This window comes from Eleutherodactylus coqui, chromosome 9, assembly GCF_035609145.1.
Source record: "Eleutherodactylus coqui strain aEleCoq1 chromosome 9, aEleCoq1.hap1, whole genome shotgun sequence".
NCBI classification, from domain to species: Eukaryota; Metazoa; Chordata; class Amphibia; order Anura; family Eleutherodactylidae; genus Eleutherodactylus; species Eleutherodactylus coqui.
The window spans coordinates 87,794,698-87,820,710 of record NC_089845.1 but is presented as its reverse complement, the minus strand read 5'-3'; the positions used below and the strand labels follow the sequence as shown (position 1 = coordinate 87,820,710).

The 26,013-nt window shown below is 43.5% G+C and overlaps 1 protein-coding gene across 2 annotated transcripts in view; it reads left to right on the top strand.

The window, feature by feature from the left end:
* Positions 1-26,013, top strand: part of TAF4B (TATA-box binding protein associated factor 4b) — a 116,005-nt gene that overhangs the window by 28,091 nt on the left and 61,901 nt on the right. For both annotated transcript variants that reach the window (XM_066578976.1, XM_066578977.1), the window contains exons 4-9: positions 2,640-3,344; positions 5,360-5,482; positions 7,575-7,664; positions 10,930-11,181; positions 15,282-15,417; positions 18,085-18,181. In XM_066578976.1, the coding sequence (XP_066435073.1) occupies positions 2,640-3,344; positions 5,360-5,482; positions 7,575-7,664; positions 10,930-11,181; positions 15,282-15,417; positions 18,085-18,181 (1,403 nt within the window). The remainder of the gene's footprint in view (positions 1-2,639; positions 3,345-5,359; positions 5,483-7,574; positions 7,665-10,929; positions 11,182-15,281; positions 15,418-18,084; positions 18,182-26,013) is intronic.

Below are 26,013 nucleotides of genomic sequence, written 5' to 3'. Positions count from 1 at the left end.
AAATAGAAATGAAGGACTGACTGTACCTCGTTCTTAAGACAGCATACAGAACAAACACTGTAAAGACAAGAGTCCTACTCACCCTGGTTTTGTTTGGTGTCTACTGTCCAGAGACCTTGACAGTCCTTAGAACATTCCACATGCCCACAATTCTCCACCAAGTTGTTCAAGCAAACCCCTAATTTAGGTGATACTCAATGGGTATCATAGCCTGATCAATCATGTATGCCTGATTCTCATTGTTTTCTTCTCCGATGCATCCAATAATACTCAAGTGATGTTTCCAAGCTCTTCTGTTTTGGGCCTCATGCCCACGGCTGGGTTGTATTCCGACTGCAAAATCTCACAACAGAAACAGACCTGGTGCCCAGCCATAGACCCTATACTTGCCTCTCTGCTAGCATCTCTGCCGGCGAGTCAGCGCGCATGCGCTGCGCATGACACGCCGGTGCTGGGCGGTGACGCGATTTTCTGCGATACTTCCGCTGTGAGCACAGCAGAAGTAATCGCAGGACGGATGGCTTCCATTGACTGAAATTAGAACATGCTGCGTTTCTCCCCCGCGAGCAGGAAATCGCAGTTGATTTCCACTAATGGGCAGGGGAGAATCATTTAACATGGCATGTCTATAGGCAGACATTGCTGCAGAATTTGTGGCGAATGTCTGAGCGCGAATTCTGCAGCGATAATCTGTCCGTGGGCAGTCAGCCTTATTGTTTCAATGCAAGAGGTTACATAGTGTGGCATCCTCCACAAAGTTAACAATTCAAAGTCTACAACATACGTGATACTTCTCTCTTAGTAAAACATTACAAAGGTTAATTATGGTAAAGCTGCAAGCTAAGCATCTGAGACCCTGTTAGTTAAACTACAATGTGTGCTTTTGCACATGTACTTATTATGCACCTGACGCTACTGTATTAAATATAACTTAATACTTTCACAGGTCACTTTGTATTTTATTCATATGCCTAATATCCGTAATCAATAAAAATGATAAAAGATTGCATACATCCTTATATTAGTAAAACAATAAAATTATAGAATGACGCACAAAATAATCCTTCAAAGGAGCGCATGGTACCAGTGTAATAAAAATGGACCAACTATATATAAATCAATTATTCAATTGCTGAATTCATTACCAATAAAAGAATGGTGTGAAATGTATCTCCTCCTGATAGTTTTCACACCATTCTTTTATTGGTAATTAATTGAGTAATTGATTTATATATTCTGTATTTGTTTTTTATCTTTTTTTAATTACGGATATTCAGTCATTTTGTATTTTATCCATATGCCTATGACTGTTACAATGTGTAAATGTATGTTTGTTTTTTGGTCATGTGACTGTCATCACATGGCCCGCTCACATCAACACCTTTGCACACATACAGCACAAAAGCTGAAGGCGCCGGTGCCTGTATGACAGTAAAGTATTCATGTATCCTGGCTCTCTGGTGTTGTGCTTAGCGAGTTGGACCCACTGTTGGGGTGTAGTCACATGGGTGAGAAAATAGTGTGAGTCTTATGCGTTGCAAGAAAAGCCGCAAAAATACACCCATTGCAAATAATGGGCTGAATTTACATGGGTGATTTATTTATTTCCCCCCCCCCCCCCCCTCACAGCGATGCTGCGAGACAGGCAAGTCGCGGCTTGTTCTATTTTCATACTCGAGAATAGAACGTGCAGATATACAATCTACCAGACATCGCACAGTACCCAGGCATGGTGTCCGTGTGACGCTAGTCTCGCCTGAGAATGTCGAGTGCGACTCGCTGTCTCCCTTATAAATGCACCCCAATTGTCAGTTTGGATAAATGAGGCTCATTGTCTTAAATGAAAACCGCTTAGAAATGAACTAAATGCGTGAAATTTATCACAATGGCTCACGCTTTTTTATATCCATTCTGCACATTTTTACACTTTTTTGTCTAACTTTATGCCACTGCTTGGATATCTGGCTTCAAACTTTTTTTTAAATTTTTTTGCACTCCCTTTCCATTAGCCCTGCTCTTATTTCTTATGAGCCATAGCCTTTTGTCTAGTAAAACGTCTAAAATCCATAATAAACCTAGTACAAGGCATATACATGGTGTTTAGCTGGATTTCTGGCGCCATAAGCTCAGTAACCCGTCCCCCATTGTGTATATATTGAACTACATAATAAAAGCCACGTCTAGTAAGCTCAGACTCTCGCCCCACTGCTGGCTGCACAAAGCCAGAATTTATTTTTTTAACTCTATGGCTATGCAGAGAATATGAAGCTCAGTATCTGGAAAAAAAATGAATATCTGGCTCATATAAAGGTGTGTTTAGAAAGTAATCGGCATAGATGTTTTGATTGGTGGACTTTTAGTATAAGCCAGCACTATGAAGATTTCATCAGGTACTTGTCACTTGTGGTTTTCATCTAGCGTGTCCGCTGTTCCTCCTCCCTGCTCGGCTCCTTCCATTCTCCCCATAGATCTTGCATGGCACCACTTGCCTGAGTGCTCCCAAGACAGATTATAAACTCACATTGGTTATAAGAATAAAAAAGTGTGACAGATAATCTTCAAAGGATTCTACTTTTAATAAAAGGAACAAAAATTAACGTCTTCAAATATGTTTTTTTTTTTTTTCCTTTTCTTGTTAGTCTACCAGTGCACCAGGTGGAATTGTCAAGGTTTCCTCGTCTTCAGCTTCTAAAGCAAATACCTCAATTTCCGGTCCTACACTACTTAGGATTTGCACCACGCCACAAACTGTACCTAGTAGCCAAGCAGCCTCTACGGTACTAATCCGAGCCTCTACCCCTTCTGTGCCAGTCTCTTGCACTTCACCTGCTGCCACCACTGCTTCGTCGACAGTGGGCATTACAGGCGCTTCTGCTCTGGGGTTAAACTCCAGCACCTTTGCTGTTTTACCTGTCAGAACTTCAATACCTCCAATTACCCCCATAGCGGTAAATACTTGCAGTTCGGTTGTGAGGCCAACTGCCACTGTATGTCCTTCCCAGCTGCCAGCATCTCCTGCCACGTCTGCGATTCCCATCCCTGTTAAACAAGCAGCAGCAAATCTAGTGAAGACCTACATCCCATCATGTGGACCTCCAGTTGTCAGTTGCGGCTCTGCTATCAAGATAACCGGCAGCAATATTTGCAGTGCACCTACTCCAGTCGGGACATCGATGGTAGCATCCAGCATATCCCCGGCTACACCTTTGGTTACCTCGTCCATGAAGGAAAATCAACGACCGATGCAAACACAAGCAAGCGTTGCACCAGTAACTGCCGGTGTGACTGTTTGCAAAGCCGAGCCTCTGAATAAACCACAAGGTGCACTTCCTATAAATACAACTGTAAGCATACGTGTTCCTCTATTGTAACTCCTTTATGGGATCACTTTACGCTTTGGGTAACGTTGCAGAATGTTGTTTTCTTTTGCCAACTTTTCCATTCATGAGTGCAGTAATATACTATTCTAATGCTCCTTTATATTCTTCCCGAACAATATAACCACTATCAATAGACCTAGCATTTATATTGGAATAGAATATTCGTCATTCAAATGATGTTAGAAGAATTATGATGACTTCATATATATTTATTTATTTTATATATTTTTTAGAACTTTTACTGGTTTTCTGTTGAAATGTAATTCCATTACACAAGTATTGTGGTGCTTGAAGCATTTCAAGGAAGACTTATGATTGAAGAGGACCTGTCGACTTTCCTGACTTGTCCGTTTTTAGTGAATGCTTATATTGCTCATAAAGTGATTCTGGAGCATATTTTCTTAAAATTCTGCCTGAATTGTGCTATTCCTCTCTTACCCCTCCTGGAACTGGATGATTGTAGAGACATTGCCCTTGTCAATAGGCTATGTAATTGTCAGATGTTTTATGAATACATTTCTAAGAGTATTAACAGAGGATATGGGATTTTATCTTTTGGCTGCTTCCACTGTGAAGTGAAACCGAATCCATTTCCCCAACAGGATGCTCCTTAACCGAACTACCTGCTTCACTTCTCAGTGAGGAAACCAGAGAGAGAAGATCACCGTGCAGAGTGAACTGAAGTCACAGGGATAAAAGCCATGTCTAATAAAATACAGTGATATCTTGGGCTAAGAGTGCCTCAGCTTACAAGCTTTTTGACTTGAGAGCAGGCTCTCTCCTGAATTTTTGCTCTGATTTAAGAGCAAAAACTTGAAGTAAGAGCCTTGCTCTCAATGGGGCCGCTGCTGCTGCCGGTGGCCCCATTGAAAGCAATAGCCTGTCGGCAACCCCTGCAGTGATTTTTTTTTTTTTTCAGGGAAGGGCTTTAAATATAAGCCCTTCCCTGAAAATATTTTATTACTACAGCTAGGGATGATTTTCAGGAAAGGGCTTATAGTTAAAGCCCTTCCCCGAAAATCACTGCGGGGGTGCCAGCGTCCTGTTGCTTTCAATGGGGCAACGCCATCCCCATTGAAATAAGTGGGAGAGCTTCGCGATCTTGAACGGATTAATGGCTTTTCCATTCATTTCAATAGGGAAAATTGATTTGAGTGTTTTGGATTAAGAGCTCCGTCACGGAACAAACTAAACTCTTAACCCAAGGCACCACTGTACTCTGCATTCTTCATGGCACAGTTGTGGAGATTAAATGTATTGAAGAGCCTTCCGTACTCGCTGACTCAGCACAGATTTTCCCTTCCTTCAGCCAAATAAGAGGACCAGCAGTTTAAGGCCGTATTTACACCCAATCTGTGTGCTGAGCGGGACACTGCAGATTTTCATGTACTGTTCTTGTTCAAGACACACACTGTAAAATCTACTAGAGAAATGGTTAAAATATTCGTAGGGTTTTAATAGACCGTGTATTGATCATTTATAGCTGCTTGATATATCTTTACAAGAATGCTTGGTCATACTTTATAATTATGCAGTCATAATTTTATCACTAACGTCACCCCTTACATTACTAAAAAGGAATTACAGTAACTATCACATCTGGCAGCTTTATGTGAGGTAGATGGGTGGTCTCATCGAAGAGCACGCGGCTTTCTCTGCCAAAATACAGGCCTTTTTTTACATTATGTAGAATTTAAAATGATTCACAGTAGATCAAACCTGTTTCCGAAACCCTCTATATACAGTAATTAGAGAGTCTACTTTTTAAAGGTAGTTTTTTTTTTTTTTAATTCACCAGTATATCTTTATGATTTTTTTTTAGGTGCCTTTTCACTTCATTCTCAGTACTTTTGCCTCAAATGTGATGTAACTGGACTAATTTGTCTATAACTTTTATTCGCATATTTGTAGCCTTTGTGCAGCATCCTGCTTTATTTTAGACTGTGCACCTTAATTATATTTTCTTGTTACCCAACTAGGAAGCCTTGGATAATGTAAAGAAGTGCAAAAACTTTCTTGCAACATTAATAAAACTGGCATCAAGTGGACCTCAGTCACCAACCATGGGACAAAATGTCAAAAACCTGGTGAAAAGTTTGCTTGTAAGATTTTATTTCTCTGATTGCAGTACATTAATTTTCAGAGACGCACTGATTTAAAGGGGTTGTCCCGTGAAAGCAAGTGGGGTAAAGCAATTCTGTATGGCCATATTAATGCACTTTGTAATATACATCGTGCATTAAATATTGGCCATACAGAAGTTATACACTTACCACCTCCGTTGTTGGCGTCCCCGTCTCCATGGCACCGACCGAAGCCGCCTTCTCCCTCCATTTGACGCGCTTGCGCAGTTTGCTCTTCTGTTCTGTTGAATTGGCATGCGCAGAAGCCCTGTGCGGCGCGAGCACGCCGGAGCGGCTCCATTCAACAGAACAGAGGAGGAGACTGCGCAAGCGCGTCTAATGGAAGGAGAAGAAGGCTTCGGTCGGCGCCATGGAGACGGGGACGCCAGCACCGTAGGGGGTAAGTGTATAACTTCTGTATGGCCAGGGAGAAGACCGGACTGCGCAAGCGCGTCTAATCGGGCGATTAGACGCTGAAATTAGACGACACCATGGCGACGGGGACGCTAGCAACGGAACAGGTAAGTGAATAACTTCTGTATGGCTCATAATTAATGCACGATGTATATTACAAAGTGCATTAATATGGCCATACAGAAGTGCTTAACCCCACTTGCTGCCGCGAGACAACCCCTTTAATGCTAATTCCTTTTCCACTTTATTTGTGATGGGGAATAGGCTGCCATGTCTCATTCAGTCCTACATAATGCAGCAAAAATATTTAGGACCTACATTATCGCTCTTTTTAGTGTTGAGCAGAAAAAATACCTAACATGAAATGCACACAATATTACCTTTTTTTTTTTCTCTTAAAGACAACGGGAGCGCAGTCTTCTGCATGCAGCTGCTTTGTTCTCTGAGCTCTCAGCTGGTATCCCACTGAAAGCTCCAAGCGGCGTATGCAAAAGACAGCTGAGAGCTCAGAGCGGGATACCAGCTGAAACAATATCCCACTGATAAGGCTCATCGCTGATTTTTAGCTTGCTAAAATCTAGCGATGAGCGAATAGTGCACGATGGAAGAGCGTTTTAGACACTATTGCTGAAAAGATGGCTTTTGAGCGAATTTTGAGCGATAATCGTTTTTTTAAATGGGTCTTAACTATACACTTAAAAAAAACAAAACAAAAAAACCTTCTGACCTTTCATAAGGGTGTGGCAATAGTTTTTTGCTCAGTAGGGGTCTGGGTGTTGGCTTCACCACGAATTGCTAGAGCAAAAGCAGCAGGAGTGCTCAACTTTTAAGGCCCATTTAGATGGGATGAATGTCGGACAAACTATGTCTGACATTCGTCCTTGCACATACTTGCTCCCATGCTGCGGCACGGGAGCTAGTATCGCTGACTTACAGCGGGGCGGCAGGAGGGAATTTCTCTCTTCTTGCTCCCCCGCCCCTCTCCATTCACATAACCATAACGGCTGTTCAGTACTGAAATGCTGCTATTTACACTGCACAATCAGCGTTCAGGTCATTGTCTATCGTTTATGCTGCATAAATGATGGAAGAAGGTTCAGTGTAAATAGCAGCCGTTCAGTACTAAACGGCCGCTATGTTAAGTCAATAGAGAGAGGTGGGAGAGAGTGAGGAGAGAAATCTGCTCCTGCCGCCCTGCTGTGAGCCAGCCATGCTAGCTCCTGTGCAACAGCACAGGAAAGTGTATGTGAAAAGATGAGTGGCGGGCATTATTTGCCTGACATTCGTCCCATCTAAATGGGCCTTTAGCACTATGTCTACTTGGATAGCTGAAGACTGGCTCAGACTTTCTATAAAGTCCTGACAACCTCAGCTACCACATTCAGCCTGCTAGAAGTAGGGATCAAAACAAGAAAGGTGCGGGTCCAAGAGGTAGGCCCTGCATCTATCGGACTTCAATGGTGTATCCTGTAGATATGCCATGAAAGTTAAACAAGGAGCATGTTGTGGTTTATTTTAAAGAAAAAAAAAAAAAAAGGGGGTGGGGGGAAGAGGCTGTGCAAACAAAATTACTGCGCTGGCCAGACTGCAAATAGGATGTGTGAACATGACCTATGCAAATTTTTAATTTTTATTTTACTACTTTTTCATACTCAAGGATTCACAACTTGAACCAGAAGAATTTACTACAAAACTGTATATGGAGCTGAAGTCCTCGCCACAACCTTACCTAGTGCCTTTTCTGAAGGTATGTTTTATGCTGCTTTACTCTCCTGAGATGTAGAAGATTATGAGAAGTTGGTCAAGATCGGATAAAATGCTGATCGCAATTGGTAATCCTGTAGATGCTTCCATCAATTCTGACACCAGACTGTAAACCGCCCAACAAACTGCCTGCAATGAAATAGCAGGGTTCCAGTTGAGTGTCATGGCAGCCTGGGGCCTTGTGAAGGCTCCCAGGGCCACCATGTATTTCTGCCCATTAAGATGTGCCTGTGGCAGAGCTTAAAAGGGTGCCTGCAGAAATACAGCATACTGCAATACTGAAATATTGCAGTATATTGTATAAGTGATCAAACGATCGCAAATTTAAAGTCCCCTTTAGACACAACATATGTATGAGAAAAAAAGTGAAATGGTTTTATATTATAAAAAATTGAAGTTTAAAAAGTAACACTTACCAATTGTAAAAATAAACAACAAACTTGGAATAGTCCCATCTGTTAAAATAACCCATTATTTATACTGCATGGTAAACGTTGCAGTGAACGCCATGAAAAAAAATTCCCAACTCCAGAATTGAGCTTTTGTGATCACCCCAACTCCAAGATGAAATTAAATAAATGATCAAAAAGTCGTATACTCTAAAATGGTACCAATAGAAACTATATAGGTCTCATCAGCAGAAAAATGGCTATTGGTTAAAAGATGGCGATCAAAAGTAATAAAAAGAACAAATTTGACTTTGTACAACAAGGCCTACAGAAATTTGGTATTTTGCCCCCAATGTTTGTGAGGCCATATTTATATGGCTGCCGGTAAGTTGTGCCTGGGATTCTCATTGCATCACACAGGCACCTCACCCGTGTGATGTGTTGGACACCGCACATTTGTGTGCACTAGTCTTGTGTGAGACTTGCACAAAAATAGGACCTGCTGTGACTTTTGCAGCATCACCCATGTAAATAGACCCATTGGGAATAATCTTGGTGCAAGTTTTGTTAGTCTCGCAACGCACAAAACTTCTTGCAGAATATCGAGCGTGTACGGACAAACCAATGAGAAGCGATCGAATCCTCGTTAGTTGTTCAGTTGAGCACGCATTTATACTGAACCACAATATGGGGATCTGAATGATGTATCGGCCCATGTAAAAGGACCCCAAGTGTCATCTGTCCATCCCTTGACCTACAAGCTGATATAAAGTGATCTGTGGCTGGTCAATATTGCTTGTGTTTATATTGCGCTCATTGACTATTATTGAAGCTGTATACAAATCCTCTTTTGCCAGTGAATTCTCTTGTAGAAGTAGTATGCCTTTCCACAAACGTGTGTATTCACTGAGAAAGAAGAGGCGTAAAAGCTAAATAAATAGAAATTTCCGTGCCACAGATGATGGCTGCACTAAAAAAAGGAGAGAATTTACTGTATATTTATTTATTTTTATTTTATTTTTTTATGTTGTCTTGTGCAAATAGAAAAAAATCAATACCCCCCCCCCCCCCTGTTATTCTGCACTTATAACCCATTAATGACAAAGTGAAAACAAAACTGTACTTTGTTTCATTCAGGTTGTCCCTCAACCCTGACCAGTCTCCCTGTCCCAGCTGTGGAAACCTTCCTCCACAGTATGATGCTGCCACCACCATGCTTCACTGTAGGGAGGGTATTGGGCAGGTGATGAACAATGTCTGGTTTTTCTCTAGACAAAGGACTTAGAATTGAGGTTAAAAAGTTCAATCCTGGTTTCATCAGGCGAGTGAATCTTTTTGCTCAGTCTGAGAGTCCTGTAGGTGTTTTTTTGTCAAACTCCAGGCGGGCTTTCATGTGTCTTTTACTGATGAGAGGCTTCTTTTTGGCCACTCTGCCATAAAGCCCAGATTGGTGGAGCCTGCATTGATGGTTGACCTTCTGGAAGTTTCTGCCATCTGCACACAGGATCTTTGGAGCTCAGCCAAAGTGACCATTTGAATCACTTGTCTTACCCAAGGCCCTTTAGTTTTCTGGAGCGGCCAGCTCAAGGAAGAGTCCTCGTTCCAAACTTCCTCCATTCAGAATTATGGAAGTCACTGTGCTCTTGGGAACCTTCCGTGCAGCAGAATTTTGTTTATTCTTCACCAGATCTGTCCCCCACACAATCCTGTGTCTGAGCTCTATGGGCAGTTCTTTCCTCATAGCTTGATTTGGCTCTGATATGCATAGTCAGCTGTGAGACCTGATATAGACAGGCGTGTATCTTTTAAAATTATGTTCAATGAACTGAATTTGCCACAAGTGGACTTCAATTAAGGTGTAGAAAGATTATCAAGAGTAATGGGAGGGCACAAATTTCAAGTGTCATACCAAAGGGTCTGAATACTTATGTCAGCGCAAAATGTTAGTAAGGCCCAATGTCCACAAGCGGATTTGATTTGCGGAATCTACACGGGTCACCAGCGCGGAAAATCAGCAATTCAAAGTGCCCATAGGGAAGCATTGGCATCCGCAACTGAATTTAAGCACGCAGATTTGATTTGCAGCCCATTTGGTGCAGGAAAACAAATCACAGCATCATGCATTTCCGTGCGGAAGGGCTCGATTAAAGTCAATGGGTGCAGACGATCCGCAGATCTGCAGTGCATCTCCAAATACAATTTGCAGATGCACTGCAGATTTGAAGGTTAAAATCAATTAGGGAAGTAGGGATAAAAAAGGCTGGGAGGTGGGGTTGCTGATTTTTTATTTTTCTTATTTTTTCTTTCCCCGTGCAGATCTACAGTACATCCGTGAGGAAAACCCATTACATTCACGATCTCCCGCAAATGGTTTCAGCAGGTCTCTCACTGTGGAAATCTGCTTGTGGAATTTGATCCACCCGTGAGACATGAGACCTAATTCACTATAAAGAAAAATTACAAAAATTTTGAACATTCGGTTTTCAGTTTGTCATTCTGGGATATTGAGTGCAGAATGATGGTGAAAAACTTAACACATAACCTAGCAGAATGTGGAGAAGAAAAGTGAAGGGGTTTGAAGTCTTTCTTGGCCCACTGTATGTACACATAGATAAATGCCTATCTCTCTATGTAGAAGTTTGCCTGCCAGAGGTGGAGGCACTAGCTTCTATCAGTAGTGCCAGATCCAATACTATAATATATTTGGTGACTATAATCCATAATATATCCAACTCCTGACGTCCCAGTTTGTTCTCACAAATGCTGTATCTTTATACCAACCATCCTTTTTGCATGTGCCATTATACATGTATAGCATATATGTGTGATTTAATAAGGTATTATTTTTCTCTTAAATAGAAAAGTCTTCCTTCCTTACGCCGTCTCACACCAAATTCGGAGGAGTTCATCTTGCAGTGTGGACAACCCAACCCTCCACCAGTGACTACTGCTACAAATTCACTATCTTTTGTTAAGTTTACGCCATCCTCTTCTATGCCGACAGTCAAACCCGTTGGCACTACAGCACTTGGCACTGTGAAAGTCCAGCACACTCCCTCCACAGTGCCACAGCCTCTTGGTACATTGAAGCCGGTGAACATAAAACAGGTGGTAAGCGTTTCCTCTCCTAGTCTCTTCCTGTTTTCTCATTTATTGGTTTTTACTTTTGATACTATGTATAGGTTAAACTTTAGGTTTGTTATATTGCACTGACATGCTTGGCTCATTTGCCTACATGATATACACTGAGTGGCCGTCTCATTAGATGCTGCCTTTTCACGATTGGGAACTCCCTGTATGGAAATTAAACATATGACCCCAAAGTGAAGTGTAAAATCAAGTCAGCAAGTTTACTGTGGATCCGTTTCAGCGTAAATCCACATTAGAATGAGAACATCAGGCGATCTTGATTGTTTGAACAAGGCATGGTCATCTGTGCTAGACTAACCGGGGCCAATATTTCAAGAACCGCCAACCTTGTGGGGTTTTTTTGAGAAACCGTGTTGAGATGAAACTGAGAAGGGTGGGATTAAGAAGAAACATCCATTGATGAGGAAAAACATCCACTAAAAGAGGATCCTGTGTATGTAAACAGCTCGTCGATGAAGGGGAATAGAGGAGGATGTGAAGAATTGTTCTGACAAACAAGCGGTGCGGAGTTAAGCAAATTGCTGTCAAATGATGGAGCTGGAGTCCTCTGATGGTGTTGAAGGCCAAGGAGCTTCCGTCTGCTAGTAGATGGGTGGCGCTAATAAAGCAGCCATTCAGTATAACAGGGTTTCTACTCTTATGCAATGTAAACCATAGTTTTAAAAGACTGGGGAAATTGGTAAAGCTGAAAAGTTTTAATCTGCTTATGGTAACGTGAATCCCAAAAGAGCTTTTTTTTTTTTTTTTTTTTTTTGAACAGTGAGATTCAATACTGAAGAGGTTCTATAAAGCAAGTTATGTGTTCTTGTTTTTCCCCCCTCCCTTATTCCAGGCACAGCACCATTCTTGTTTGAGGCTGTCTGGTACACTGGGGTTCACGTAAATGGAACTGGAGTTGAACCACACAATCAAATACAGCCAATGAAACAATGTGTTTCTATGGGAAAAGAAATCAAGCAGTTGTTAACCTCGAACAGCCCTTATTAATGATGTTGCACATCTAAGGCCCAATGTCCATGGGCGCATCTGATTTTCGGAATAGAAGATCTACAAATCAAGCTGCCCTTAGGGAAGCATGGGTGTCCGCAAATGAATGAAAGCATGCAGATTTTTTTGCGGACCTTTTTGGTCCAGAAAACCGAGCATGCTCCATTTCAGTGCGGTTCCTGCATGGACATCTTCCATTGAAGTCAATGGAAGCCGTCCGATCCGTGGCCTGTATGTAATTGAATTGCTTCCGCACACATCCGTTGTGAAGAAAATGGAAGACCTGGACGGGAAAGCTTTGTCCTCGGCCGTTGGCAGGGTCTGATTCTGCTGCAGGCTTCCACATGCGGAATCTGATCCGCTCGTGGTCATTGGGACGAAGGCTCAGTTCACATCTGCATTAGTGCTTAAATCCGAATTCTGTTTCCCCTTGTCGTCATGACAGCATACACATGTGGGTTGTCCTCTGGACTCCTATTGAGGCAGGAAGCGAAAGAGTATAGAAGCACCCACCCCCCCCCTTCAACCTTCCTGATCACCAGTGTCTTCCTGTCCCTGGAGGAAAAGTAACCCTCCTGGGCTTTGACAGTGTCAGCGCGGGCAGGGACCCAAGGAAGGGCCCCCCTGCCTGCCAGGGCCACTTGTTCGGGAGCGGTCTCCATCTTCACAGCCCGGCCTACCCCAGGGGGTGGTGTCCCGCTTTCGTCTGTGTCTGTGCACACCGGAACTCAAGTAAGAGTCTGCTGGCCCACAACCAATAACTTTTCCTTCCTTCTACCAGGACCCCCGGAAGGAGAAGGAATGGAAGTTCCACAACTTTGACGTCAGGAGGGCAGTACTACCTTACTTATAGGCAACCCATTCCTTCAGAAATGCTGATAACATCTTTATTCAATTTCAATGACCAGCCAAGGAAAAGGCCGCTTCTAAAGATACGATCGCCCTTCGAGTCAGACTAGCTATTTAGGAGGCTTAAAAAACTCAGGGTGTCGCCCTCCCCAAACCCCCCACCCCCCACCCCATTCCGCCCTCCCTCCTCCTTTCAACCCCCTGGAGAACTGATATCCATTCCACTAGGGCCATAGCTTGCTCCGGGGCAGCGAAAGCTTATGCTGCCACTGATCAAATTTACAGAGCTGCCACGTGGTCTAACCAGCACATCTTTGTTTAACCCTTTCCAATCCAATGCCGGGCCTGCCCCGACATCATAATTTCCCTCCACAGCTCCGTTGTCGGGGCAGGCCCGACACTGCAGTGCAGGAGTGCATCTGCACCCGATCATCAGACACATCGGGTGCAGATACACTTCTGCACTGGTCCTCATCAAGGACCCCCGAGGAGAAGGCAGAAAGGGTTTTTAACCCTTTCTGCCTTCTCCTTTACACATTACATAGCGCTCAATTAGCGCTATGTAATGCACAGAGATTCCGGACGGTGATCATGTGACCGCCGGTGTCACCGGACCCCCAGTGGTCACATGAACACCGAGACGGGAGGCAAAGGGAGAATGCAGAAGACGCCGGACAGGTAAGCAGGCTCCCCCACGGTGTAGTGAGCACCTGCACCCTCCTGAACTCTGTCAGTTCAGGAGGGTGCAGGGAAAATGTTTTTTTTTTTTTCTCATCCATTCTCTCCAGCTCCAATTTATTTGGAGCTGGGGAGAATGAATGAGAAAAAATAATTGGATTGGAAAGGGTTAACATTATAGACTAGATCTGGAGGCCGATCGAGATACGGTCTTTGGAAGGAAAGTATTACAGGCTGTAGTCCCTCCCTAAGCCCTTTCTTTTTGATCTAGTATTCCTCCATGTGTATGCTGTCATGATGACGAGGGAAGAATAGGAATTGATCCTACTGTTAATTCCCTTTCTTAGTCATCATGACAGCATACGGGCTTTCCCTGCCTGTACTTTACGTTCTTCAAACCTTCCTATGTAAGATTAATGTCTGTTTTCTGTTTAAAGGTGTTGGTGCACAATAAGAAACCCCCTCTGGTTAAGGACGTAGTCAGTGTAGTTATTTGGGGTGCACTGGTGATCGGATGGGAGGGGGAGGTCCTTTTATACGCTTCCACTTCCTGTTCCAACAGAAGTCCAGAGGACAACCTCCATGTGTATGCTGTCATGATGACTTTAAGAAAGGGAATTAACGGTAAGATAAATTCCTATTTTTTTTTTTTCTCCTGCAAGCGCTATTTGTTCCATTTTTTTATTTTATTTTTAGGAAAAAAATAAACGGAGGTCTTCTGTTTTTTTTTTTTTTAAAAACCCATAGAAATCAATGGGGGAAAAATTGATCCCTTTTCTTTATTTCCTTTTCTCTGCTCCAAAATTTTTGGAGCAGAGAAACGGCATTATGACTGAAGCCCCAACACTGATGTGAACCGAGCCTCACGTGACTTTTGTAGAATTTGCGTTGTGCGCGTCATTGCATTGACGTATCTGCACTGCTATAAAATAAAATGGTCTACATTTTATCCAGACGCTCTCAAGTGGAAATCCTTGCTTCATGCGCGCTCCTGTTTTATAAATGTGACTACTAGTTACACGTTGGAATCGCTCGTGGTGTGCGTACTATATAATCGCTATCTGTGTATATGGCACTTTTTTTTTTTTTTTTTTTTTCTGCATAACGTTTTTCATAAATTCTGTCTCTGCAGAAATGTAATATTATTTTAAGAGAACATTCGCAATCCATTTGACATCTGTGATCTAATTCCATATGAAATAAAAGTGCAGCGAAAATGTTGCAGATTTTATTTCATGACATTTGAGTAAACTGCATTAATGATGAATTGTGAAACCTCCATGACTTGCGGACTGATAGGCCTGCATGTCTTAAGGGATTAAGGCCATCTGGACAAGTTTATGTTGTTAGATATTACTGTAAACAACTGGTGAGATTTCTTGTTGTCATATCCAGACAAGAGTCCGCTTGAGGATTCCCGAGCGTGATGTGTGTAAACTGAGGCTAGACACAGATGCCTCATAGCCGTTGTGGTTGATTGAACATGTTGATGGACTACTTGGAACGAGGACCTGTTTGTGCTACTAATGATGCTGTTATCATTGCAGGTAGTTCAGCAGCCAACCAGTGGGATGGTGAAGCAAGTGACCACATTGCCCCCAAACCCAGCACTTGGCATCATCAAACCTGGAGAAAAACACGTCTCTCTGAATACCCTAATACAAATGGGGCATCTGCCGCCAGGTACTCGTTATTGGATAATGTGCCAATCGCTTCCAGGAAAGAGGAAATTACGTTTTATTTTTTCCTCCTGCTTCTTACAAATGAACATTTGTTCTATAGCTCCTACACACATTCGTAAAACTGTAATAGTGGAGCCAACCAGCAAAACACATGTACTTATATGAGAGATATCTTACTACTTCCCAATATCTGAATGGTTTGGAACGTGTCCATAGCATATGAATCGTCTGCTTCATTATTACTACATCAAGGGCAATCGCTATCCTTTCTCAACATATAGGCATTAGAGTTTTCCCAAGAGTTAAAGTTTGTCCCCTAGCCACAGTATAGGGCATAACTGTCTGGTTGCTGGGACCCCCACTGATCACTAAAATGATGGTCAGTCCTATTGAAATAAACGAAGCAGCAGTGTTCATTACTCAACCATTGCTCTATTCATTTGGGGATACACAAGATACTCTTGGGATACTCTGTTCTTATTATCACTGGGATTATAGCAGTTAGACCCCCACCGACAGTTATTCCGTCCTGTGCATGAGGTATAAGTTTAGATCTTTGGAAACCCCCCCCCCTATGCCTGTTTGGAGTATGGTAGGCAATATGTACCATATATTTTTAGGAGGTACACAAATATTAATTATTAGGTATTTGGTGCTTCGAGCACTTTTGTCAGACATACTGTCGGCAGGACATGCATTGAACGTAGGCTTGACAAGATGCATGGAGAAATTTCAGTTCTCTTTAGTGGTAAGTAGCAGTAGGTGTTGGTGTTGTAGTTGTAGTAGGTGTAGTAGTAGTTAGGGCTACTGAAACTAGGATAGGTAATAAAAGTCTGATCAGTAGGACTGTCACCTATCCAAAAAATAGTGGTCCAGTATCCCCCTCTTCTCACCATTCTTTTTAGTGGGGCTAATGGGAATAGGTGAGTGCTATCTCTAGCTGTCCCATTGAAAATTAATGGAGCAGAACAGCGCATATGTGACTGCCGCTCTATTCAAACTTCTCGTCACTACAGGGGATGCAGAGAGCCCGCAGTAAAGAGCTGGGGGGGGGGGGGGGCATAGGACCCTCTGTTTTAGAATTAGTGGGGGTCTCAGTAGTGAGACCCACAAAAATCAGACTTGTGTCACCTATGCTAGGGATAGGCAACAATTTGATTGTGGTTCAACCCCTTCAAAGACTAGGTCATATACTTCAGAATCAGTTAAAGGCCAGTGAATTTGGATATTGGCACTGCTTCTGTGGATGTGACTGCTACCTACTCCAAACTTCAGACAGTATGGCTCTATAGCTTGTACGTTGCTGTGACGTAAAGCACGGTATATTTCTAATTCATCTTTTGAACTGCAGGTAAAGCGATTCTTTTTCTACCTAACGTAAAACCATTATGAAAATTCTTTCTAAATGCCCTAACTAAGCAAAGTACAAGTCCACAAATTCTAAGAGCTTTTATACAGAAAGATTGCCGCTCGGATTCTGCAATCCAGTGAGAATCTGAATGATTATCGTTTAGTGTAAATGCATGCACTGACTGAACTGCCGAAGTTTATTAATTTCTCATTCATCATTTAGTTTCTGCATGCAGAAAATTGAATGACTTATTGTTCCATGTAAAAAGGTCGGTCGCTTATAAACGACTGCCTGCTTACTGTGAATGGAGGCAGCTGGAACATTCCCGGCCCCCCTCTGCCTCCATTCAGTTAGCGACGCTCATTCCTGTATAAAAGCACAGGAACTATTCACTGGGATGACCTGTCGGGTCTCTGATGCCCAAGAGATCATCCCACATAAAAGCAGCCTTAATATAGCTGTAGTGTAGAATGGCTGCAGCACATGCAGGGGTAAGCACACAGTGGACCTCTGATGCTTGTGAGGGTCATTTGACTAATGAGTTATTTACCACGGTCCCCTATTCATCTGTTAGGTTTTTGTTAGGTATTCAATATTGCATGAATTTTGCGGTTTTCAAAAACATATCACTTTTATTTTAGACATGGAGTAGGTTTCTCTATGAAAATCCTGATTTACTCTGCTTTCTAACAAGAGCTGAAGCCCCTTTAAACTATAGTTAAAGGCAAACTGTCCAACTATAAGCACTATAAACTAAGTTATGGGGTTTATAGTTTAGATGACATGAAGTCCGGGGAGCCTTTTGTTTCATATTCACCCGGTCCTTTGTTCCTGCGGTCTCCCCTGGCAAAGTCTGTCTGCGTACAACAGCTTAACCATATTCAGAAGTGAGTGTGTTCGCAACTTCCGTAGAGATGAATAGGAATGTGAGCACTCTCTTCCTAAAGGCCAACTGACTGCAATGACTTGACCGGGGGACAGCGCAGGGACGGAGGACCAGGTGAGTATGAAAAGAGGCTTCCCGGATTCCATGTCACCTAAACTGTAAGCACCATTACTTAGTGTATGGTGCTTATAGTTGATGATGGGTTCCCTTCTAATGTAAGGCTGACTCTCATCCGAGTGCGCATTATACAGAGATCTTATATCAGTGGGTTTATGTCATTTAGATGCTTTTGTCTACTGAAAAATATAGGAAACTATGGGCCCACTTTCATACAAGACTCTATTAATCTGACCTTGTGCATTATCATGCGGCCATTTTTTTTTTTTTTTAAGTATTGGTTTAATTGATCTTATGTTTCTTTCTCTTTTAAGCATCAGTTCTGAAACAAATCGCTGTATCTGGAAATAAAGTTCTATCCCTGCAAGCATCTACTCTTCCCAGTAAAGAGAACAGCACAGCATGCTTCAGGTAATAGGATAAGATAACTTCAGGTGTCTGGTTTCTAAAACCCACAAACCGTGAGTAATCGCAGCAAGATGAACAATTGAATGTACTTTAATATGGTAGTTGCAGGTCGTTTATAATGGAACGCTTTTTAATAGTTCAACATGTGTAGATTCAGCAAATTTAGGAGGAATTAAAAATTTTTTTTTTTTTTTGCGATGTACATTTTTGACACCCTTATGTCAGGGAAGGAAAGTGACAAGTGTTCAGGGCAGTACTTGTCACTTTAGTTCCAACGTACATTACCTAAGGGGACACAAACTGTAACATACATATTTTTTTTTTCATCTTAATATTACTACATAACTTTATAAAAACAGATTTTACCTTGTTATAAAGTTTGAAAACGCAGATATTGCAGACAAGGATTTCGGCACGGATACTCATCCATTGAAAGATTTTTATTAACATTTTCCACTATTTATAATTGTAAATCCACTAAATAAATGCAATAACTAGAATAAATTACACAGTGATCATAAATGCTAAATTAAAAAGGTCTTAAAGCGGCTGACCTGTATGTAAATATAGAAAAATAAAGAGGGCTTTTCAATATGTAAATATCTAACATTCTCTCCCTCCCTGTGGCAGTCACTAAACAGAGCCCCGCCAGATGTATTTATTGTAGCAGCACTCAAGTTCGTACATAGATGGACTCCCTTCCTCTGTCTATACATGCACAGAGAGGCTTTCCCTGCTGCAGTCAGGTCACGTTTGTGTCTTTATATACAGGTCGGGAAGAGTATCATCTCTCCATAAATAAAGCACCTAGGAGGGGTGTGAGGAGTCTTATTACCCCCTCCTGGTCAGAAACCCACTTTGGACTAATGTATAGACTAATCGTCTCTGACATTGGCTTGAAAGAATGTTGCCTTCCATTAGGTGGAGTTTTAGAGATATTGTGCCATCTTCCTTATTTGCATATTTCCCACAGAAGCATGGATGGCGTTATAAGTCTCCTCACCTCCTAGGTTCCCTCCTTAAGGAGAGATGATACCCTTACTGACCCACATCTATAGACCTCTCACTAGCCAAGCCAGAAACCTACTGCACACTGATGAGGGGCAAACCCCCCCAAACGGCTGTCTGTGTATGGATTTCTGGCTTTTGGTTTTCAATTCCCAGTCATTGTTATAAAGACTTTATATAAAGAGTCTGACAATGGCTTGCAGGAATTTTACCTTCCAAAAGGTGGTGCTGCAGAGGTATTCTTCTACCTTTTTTATTGTCTTATATATTGAACAGAGAGGGGGGCAAGTTATGTATGGATTGAGAAAAGCTTTTTGTATTCCTCAAGAATAAAAGGGCTAAATACAAGAAAATGAAAACCAAAAAAACCCAAAACTCAATCTTGGAGAACGCCTTTTGATTTGGTGTAGGCCAGGTCATCTGATGCAGCAATCCAGTGGGCATTGTATAACCTGGAGAATGTTTTTGCATCTTTAGCATGCTGAAAACTACATGATGGGTAACCAATTGAAAACTAGATGGGATGCTATATTACTGTGGTAGCCATTTTGGTTAAAGGGGATTTCTAGGCAATTTCCATTGTTGACCTATCTTCAGAATAGGTCATCAATAGTTGATCGCCTATGGTCCGCTGCTTGGGATCCCGGCCAATCAGCTGTTCTGGGTCCTGCTATGTGTATGAAGCTGAAGCAGATCGCTCCGGGTCCTCTGTACTTGCCAGCGCTGGTAATTGTAGGCTCAGTTCTTATTGATTTTACTGGAAGCTGCATTGGCCACTACAAAGGGGTTGGAGTGATCTGCTTCTGCTCAGTAAACACTATTATGGCACTGACAGCTGGCGCCCAAACAGCTGATCGACTGAGGTCCTGAGCAGCGGACTCCAGCTAATCAACTATTAATGCCTATCCTGACGATGGGTCATCAACGGGAATTGTCCAGAAAGCCTCCTAAGTTTGCCTTGAATTCTTTTATAAATGCTTTTATAGTGGGAACAAGCATCCACTGTTCCACTTATCTATAGGGTGTTTTACCCAAAGCACAACCCAGTAATTTAAGTGTCTGTGTGTCTGTGTCACAAGAGTGAATACTGACACCGACCTTGGTAGTAGCTAGGCTAGTCAAAGAGGAATCGGGGGGATTCCTGGATGACGTTAGGAAGCTGGTGAAGGAGGAGGTTCGATCAGCCCTAACGTCACAGCTGGCGCCGCCAGACAAACGCCAGAAAAAGGCGTATGTTCCCAACGAGCCTTCCGACTCCGAGAGCTCTATCAGGTCGGAGCAAGAGGAACAGGCGGCCGAGGAGTCCTCAGATGATGAGGGCCACAAAAGATACTTATTCCATCAAGATGACTTAACGGAATTGATTAAGTCAGTCAGGGCTACATTAAAAATGGAAGAGCCCAGAGAACCACGCACCCTGCAAGATGAGATATTCGCGGGACATGGGGAGAGGCGTAAACATACCTTCCCTGTCCACAAAAACATCATTAAAATTATCCAAAAGGAGTGGAAGAAACCAGACGCAGGTTCCTTCTCCGCTAGAGGGGTAAAAAGAAGGTACCCATTCGAGGAGGAAGTTTGCGCAAGCTGGGAAGAGATACCCAAGGTAGACATCCCAGTGGCCAAAATAGCCAGGAGGACGACCCTGCCCTTTGAGGACGCCGCACAGTTAAAAGATCCCATGGATCGCAAAGCCGAAGGCCTTCTAAAAAAATCATGGGAGGCAGCGGCAAACCTAGGCCAGGGATCGCAGCCACTTGCGTGGCGCGCACTCTGGGGGTATGGCTCGAACAGCTGGAGCTACACTTAACCAATAAAACGCCAAGGGAACAGATCCTTAATTCCCTACCTATCCTGTGTATGGCAACAAATTTTCTAGTGGATGCCGTGGCCAAAACGGTTAAACTCTCGGCAAAAGCTACAGCCCGATCTAACTCAGCCAGAAGAGTACTATGGCTGAAATCATGGTCAGGCGACTTAGCCTCAAAAAATAAACTATGCGCCCTCCCGTTCTACGGTCAGTTTTTGTTCGGACCAGACCTAGACAAAATCCTGGAGAAGGCGGCCGACAAAAAGAAGGGATTCCCGGAAGAAAAGCCGCAGAGAGGGAAGACCTTCTTCCGAACCCCAGGGCAACAGCCCGAGGCCTACCGAGGCAAGGGCAAGACAGGCCGCTGGAGTTACCCCAAGGGGGGCAGAGGGAGAAATATCCTCTTTAATCCCCACCAGGGGGAGCCCAAGCAGAGACCCTGACGCCAGCTCCGTAGGGGCAAGGCTGGGGAACATTGTGGACCAGTGGGCCGCAATTTGCGAAGGCCCATGGATCCCAAAGATCCTACAGCAGGGATACCGGATAGAACTGGTGTCCCTCCCCAGAAGGAAATTCATTATCAATCCCCCGTACCGCAAAACGAGGAAACTCAGGGCCATTATTCCAGGCTCTTCCTAGTAAAAAAAACCTGCGGGAAACAGCGGATGATAGTGAATCTGAAGCCCTTGAACACCTGTGTCAAGTACAGAAAATTCAAAATGGAGTCCATCACTTCAACGATAAATTTGATTCCCAAAGGGGCCTACATGGCATCCATCGATTTAAAGGACGCTTATTTCCACGTACCGATCCACGAGGGGTCCCAAAGGTACCTAAGGTTCACAGTGGATATGGGCAAAGGAATAGAGCACCACCAATTCAGATGCCTGCCTTTCGGGATCTCCTCAGCACCCAGAATTTTTACCAAAATTATGGCAGAGGTAGCTGCCTACCCAAGGAAAAAGTTGATCCTAATAACATCCTACCTGGACGATATTTTAATAATAGCAGAGTCCAGGGAACTACTAACGAAGCACCTAGAGATAGTGCTAGAACTTCTCCAGTCCCTAGGATGGATCATAAACTGGGAAAAATCCAGCTTGAACCCAGGCAAGGAAAAAACGTTTCTGGGCATAACGCTCAACTCAGAATCTCAATGCTCCTGCCTGCCCGAGGAAAAAATACAAAAAATCCAACGGCTGGTCAAAATCTTCCTACGGAGACGATCATGCACAATTCGGGAAGCCATGTCTCTCCTGGGAAGCCTAACATCATGCATTCCCAGAGTAGCATGGGCCCAGGCTCACACCAGAGCTCTACAGGCCTCCGTCCTATCCACATGGGACAAAAAGCAGTCCTCGCTAGGGACAAAAATGTATATCCCAAACACAGTGAAAACATCCCTGTGTTGGTGGACATCCCCAGCGAACCTGCAGGAAGGGGTTCATTGGCTACAAAACCCAGCCACGCACATCACAACGGACGCAAGCGCCTGGGGATGGGGAGCGCATGTGGGGAACCAGTTCTTTCAGGGCCCGTGGTCCCAAAGGATAAAAGAACAATCCTCCAATTACAGAGAGCTACAGGCCGTATGGCGGGTCCTACAGCAGTTAGGAAACTCACAACGGAACCCGCATATAAAGATACTGTCGGACAATACCACCATGGTCGCCCATATTCGGCACCAGGGGGGCACAAGGTCTCCTGCCCTGCAGAACATTTCGCAGAAAATCTTCCACTGGGCAGAGGGCCGGATCCTTTCGATCACGGCAACACACTTAAAAGGGACGCTAAACCAAAAAGCGGACTTCCTCAGCAGGAGGCAGATAGACCCAGGAGAATGGTCTCTCTCCCTGGAGGCATTCAGAATCCTGACCAACCGGTGGGGGTCCCCACAATTGGACCTATTTGCAACCAGGGAGAACGCCAAAGTAGGCAATTTCTTCTCCCTCCGGCCAGGAGATCATCCTACAGCAATAGACGCCCTAGGCCAGGACTGGGAAAAGGGGCTAGCGTACGCGTTTCCTCTAATACCGCTGATCCCCAGGGTCTTACAACATTTCAGAACCCAGGTATGCACGCTAATCCTGGTGACCCCCTTCTGGCCCAAAAGAAGTTGGTTCGGTCTTCTGACAACATTGAGTGTCCAGGACCCAGTCACCTTTCCGACCTGGACAGATCTGCTATCACAGGGGCCACTGAACCACCTGGGCTTAGACAGACTCCACTTAACAGCATGGCCCTTGAGGAATCCTCACTAAGGGGGAAGGGATTCTCACAAAGAGTGGTAGAAACGTTAATGTCCAGCACAAAAAAGACGACCCACCTTATCTACCAGAAGGTTTGGAGAAGGTTCTCCTCATGGAGACAGGGAAGGGATTCCGGGGATTCTATCCCGAGCATCCCTTTGATCTTAGAATTCTTGCAGGAGGGCCTACAGAAGTTCCAGGTCACAGCCCTTAGCGCCATATGCGTCACAAAGTTCGCGGACAATAGATGAGTCAACAGGTTCCTGACAGCAGCAGCTAGATTACGACCTAGACCCATAAAACTTGTTCCAGACTGGAACCTTAATTGGGTTCTAAGGGCCATGTCAGCGGAACCATTCGAGCCGATCAAAGCACTACCGATAAAAATGCTTACGATCAAGACCGTTTTTCTAGTAGCCATCACGTCTGCGAGGAGGGTTAGCAAGCTTTAGGCTTTGTCCATTCGCCACCCATTTCTAAAAAGCTCGGACTCCAAATTAGTATTTAAAACGGACCCTGCCTTCATGCCAAAGGTTGTATCACATTTTCATAGGTCCCAGGACGTAATAATTCACTCATTTTTTAGCAAACCTAAAAACGAGGAAGAAAAAATCGTAAGCTGCCTGGACGGCAGGAGAGCAGTCCTAGGCTACATAGATGCGACAAGCCACTGGAGACGGGACGACAACCTGTTCATCCAGTTCAGTGGCCCAAATAAAGGGAACAAAGCGACAAAAAACTCCATAGCCAGGTGGATCCGCCTGGCCATCATAGAGTCCTATAAGGCCCTCGGGAAGGAAATCCCCTTAGCTCTTAAAGCCCATTCTACAAGGGCAGTGGCATCCTCATGGGCTGAACATAGCTCAGCTTCGGTCGAGCAGATATGCAAAGCCGCAGTCTGGAAAAGACCCCACACGTTCATTAAACATTATAGGGTAAAAGTGCAGCAGGACGAGGGCATGGCCTTCGGCCGCAAAGTCCTCTCAGCAGCAATCCCACCTTAATAAACTTTAGTTGGTACGTCTCAGTTGGTGCTGTCGTGGAGACGACTGGGGGAATAAATGGATTATACCTACCTGATAATCAGGTTTCCAGGAGTCTCCACGACAGCACCCGTACCTTTCCCCCCTAAATGGATAGAAAAGAAACTATAGAATATAATATAAAAAATAAATAAATATATAGTCAACAAAAAATACCCGGTTAAGGGAAGAAATTTAAGTTGAGCTCCTACCCCAGCAATTCGTTAGAATCCACTGAGGAAAGTGGGGAAGGGGGGGGGGGGGGGCTTTTAACCTCTCAGTATGTTCCTGTCCTACCACGAGGAGGCAATCTCAATTGGTGCTGTCGTGGAGACTCCTGGAAACCTGATTATCAGGTAGGTATAATCCATTTTTTTTATTATTGGAAAGTGCCATTTTATAGAATTGTCTCAAAAAAAAGAAAAAAAAAATTACATCCAAAACCCTGAGACACTGTACTTTTACTTGTCTCCCAAAGATCCATAAATCCTTATCAGACCCACTAGAGAGGCCTATTATTTCAGGGGCAGGGTCTATTGCAAGCAATTTGTCTGAATTAGTTGATCATCTTTTACAAAAATGGTAAAACCCTCCCATCATCTATTCATGACACTGGGCACCTCCTCAAACTATTAAAACACCTGGAGTGGAAACCATCATATACCTCGGCCTCCTGGATGTAACCTCTTCATACCAACTTTCCGTATGGGAGTTTTACTGCCTATGAAGAAACTTTGCAGATCCCTTGATGCCAGTTTAACAGCTATTTGTTTTGGATGCAATACATTTTACCCTTCATGATAAGTATTTTAAATACAAGAACTAATTTTATGTCCTGGTAAAAGGTACCACAATGGGGACGCGTTTTACAGTTATGCTAATTTTTATATTGGGGTCTTTGAGGAAATTATTTTGAATGACCCTTGTATATGTTTTATCAAAGATTCATTTACAACTTTCCAATTGTATGGGATGGCCCGAGTCGGATCTGAGAACTGTTATTATAAACTTGAACCAGAACAAGGGGTTTACATTCTACTGGCAATTTTAATCCTAATGAAGTAGAATTTTTAGATTTACACATTTTGTTAGAAAATATGAGGTCTTGGTCAAGCGTTCAAGGCAGTTAACTCCAACAGCAATTTAAAAGTTAGAAAACTAACACCCCATACGACCAATGCAAGAGGATTCAGAGGAATAGTGCAAAAGATTTGAGTTTCAAAGCACAATCGACTATCTTGAAAAACGGGCTTATTGTACAAAAAAAAATATCCAAAAGCCCTAATCCAATCAGCTTGCAAAAAGGCAGGGGCCCTTAATCGCGAACATTGTCTTTCTAAAAGCATGAAAACTGGTAAAAGCATGAATGACTTCAATATCTCTCTTATAACCAGATAGAATACACAATGGTAATATCAGGGGAGGTATTAGTGTATCTTGACGCCACCGGAAGCTAGGTGTTTGACAGGAGGAACGCCCCAGTCACACCCCCAGCTCCCGAGTGGCTCAATAATACAGCTGCTGCCAGTGTACTGTGTCCCCCTGCTTAAAACGAAGCTCCAGTGTGCTGTGTCCACACCACTGTGATGCCCTGCCCTCATTCTGCAGCAAAGCGGAACGACTGCACAGGTGTCACCCGTACGGTGCTATGTCACTGCTTGCCAGAGCTGTGGCCACTGAGTCCTCCGCTGTGTTTTGCGATGGGCCCGCAGCAGATGCTCCCCGCCGATTTCTCCCGCTGCTGTG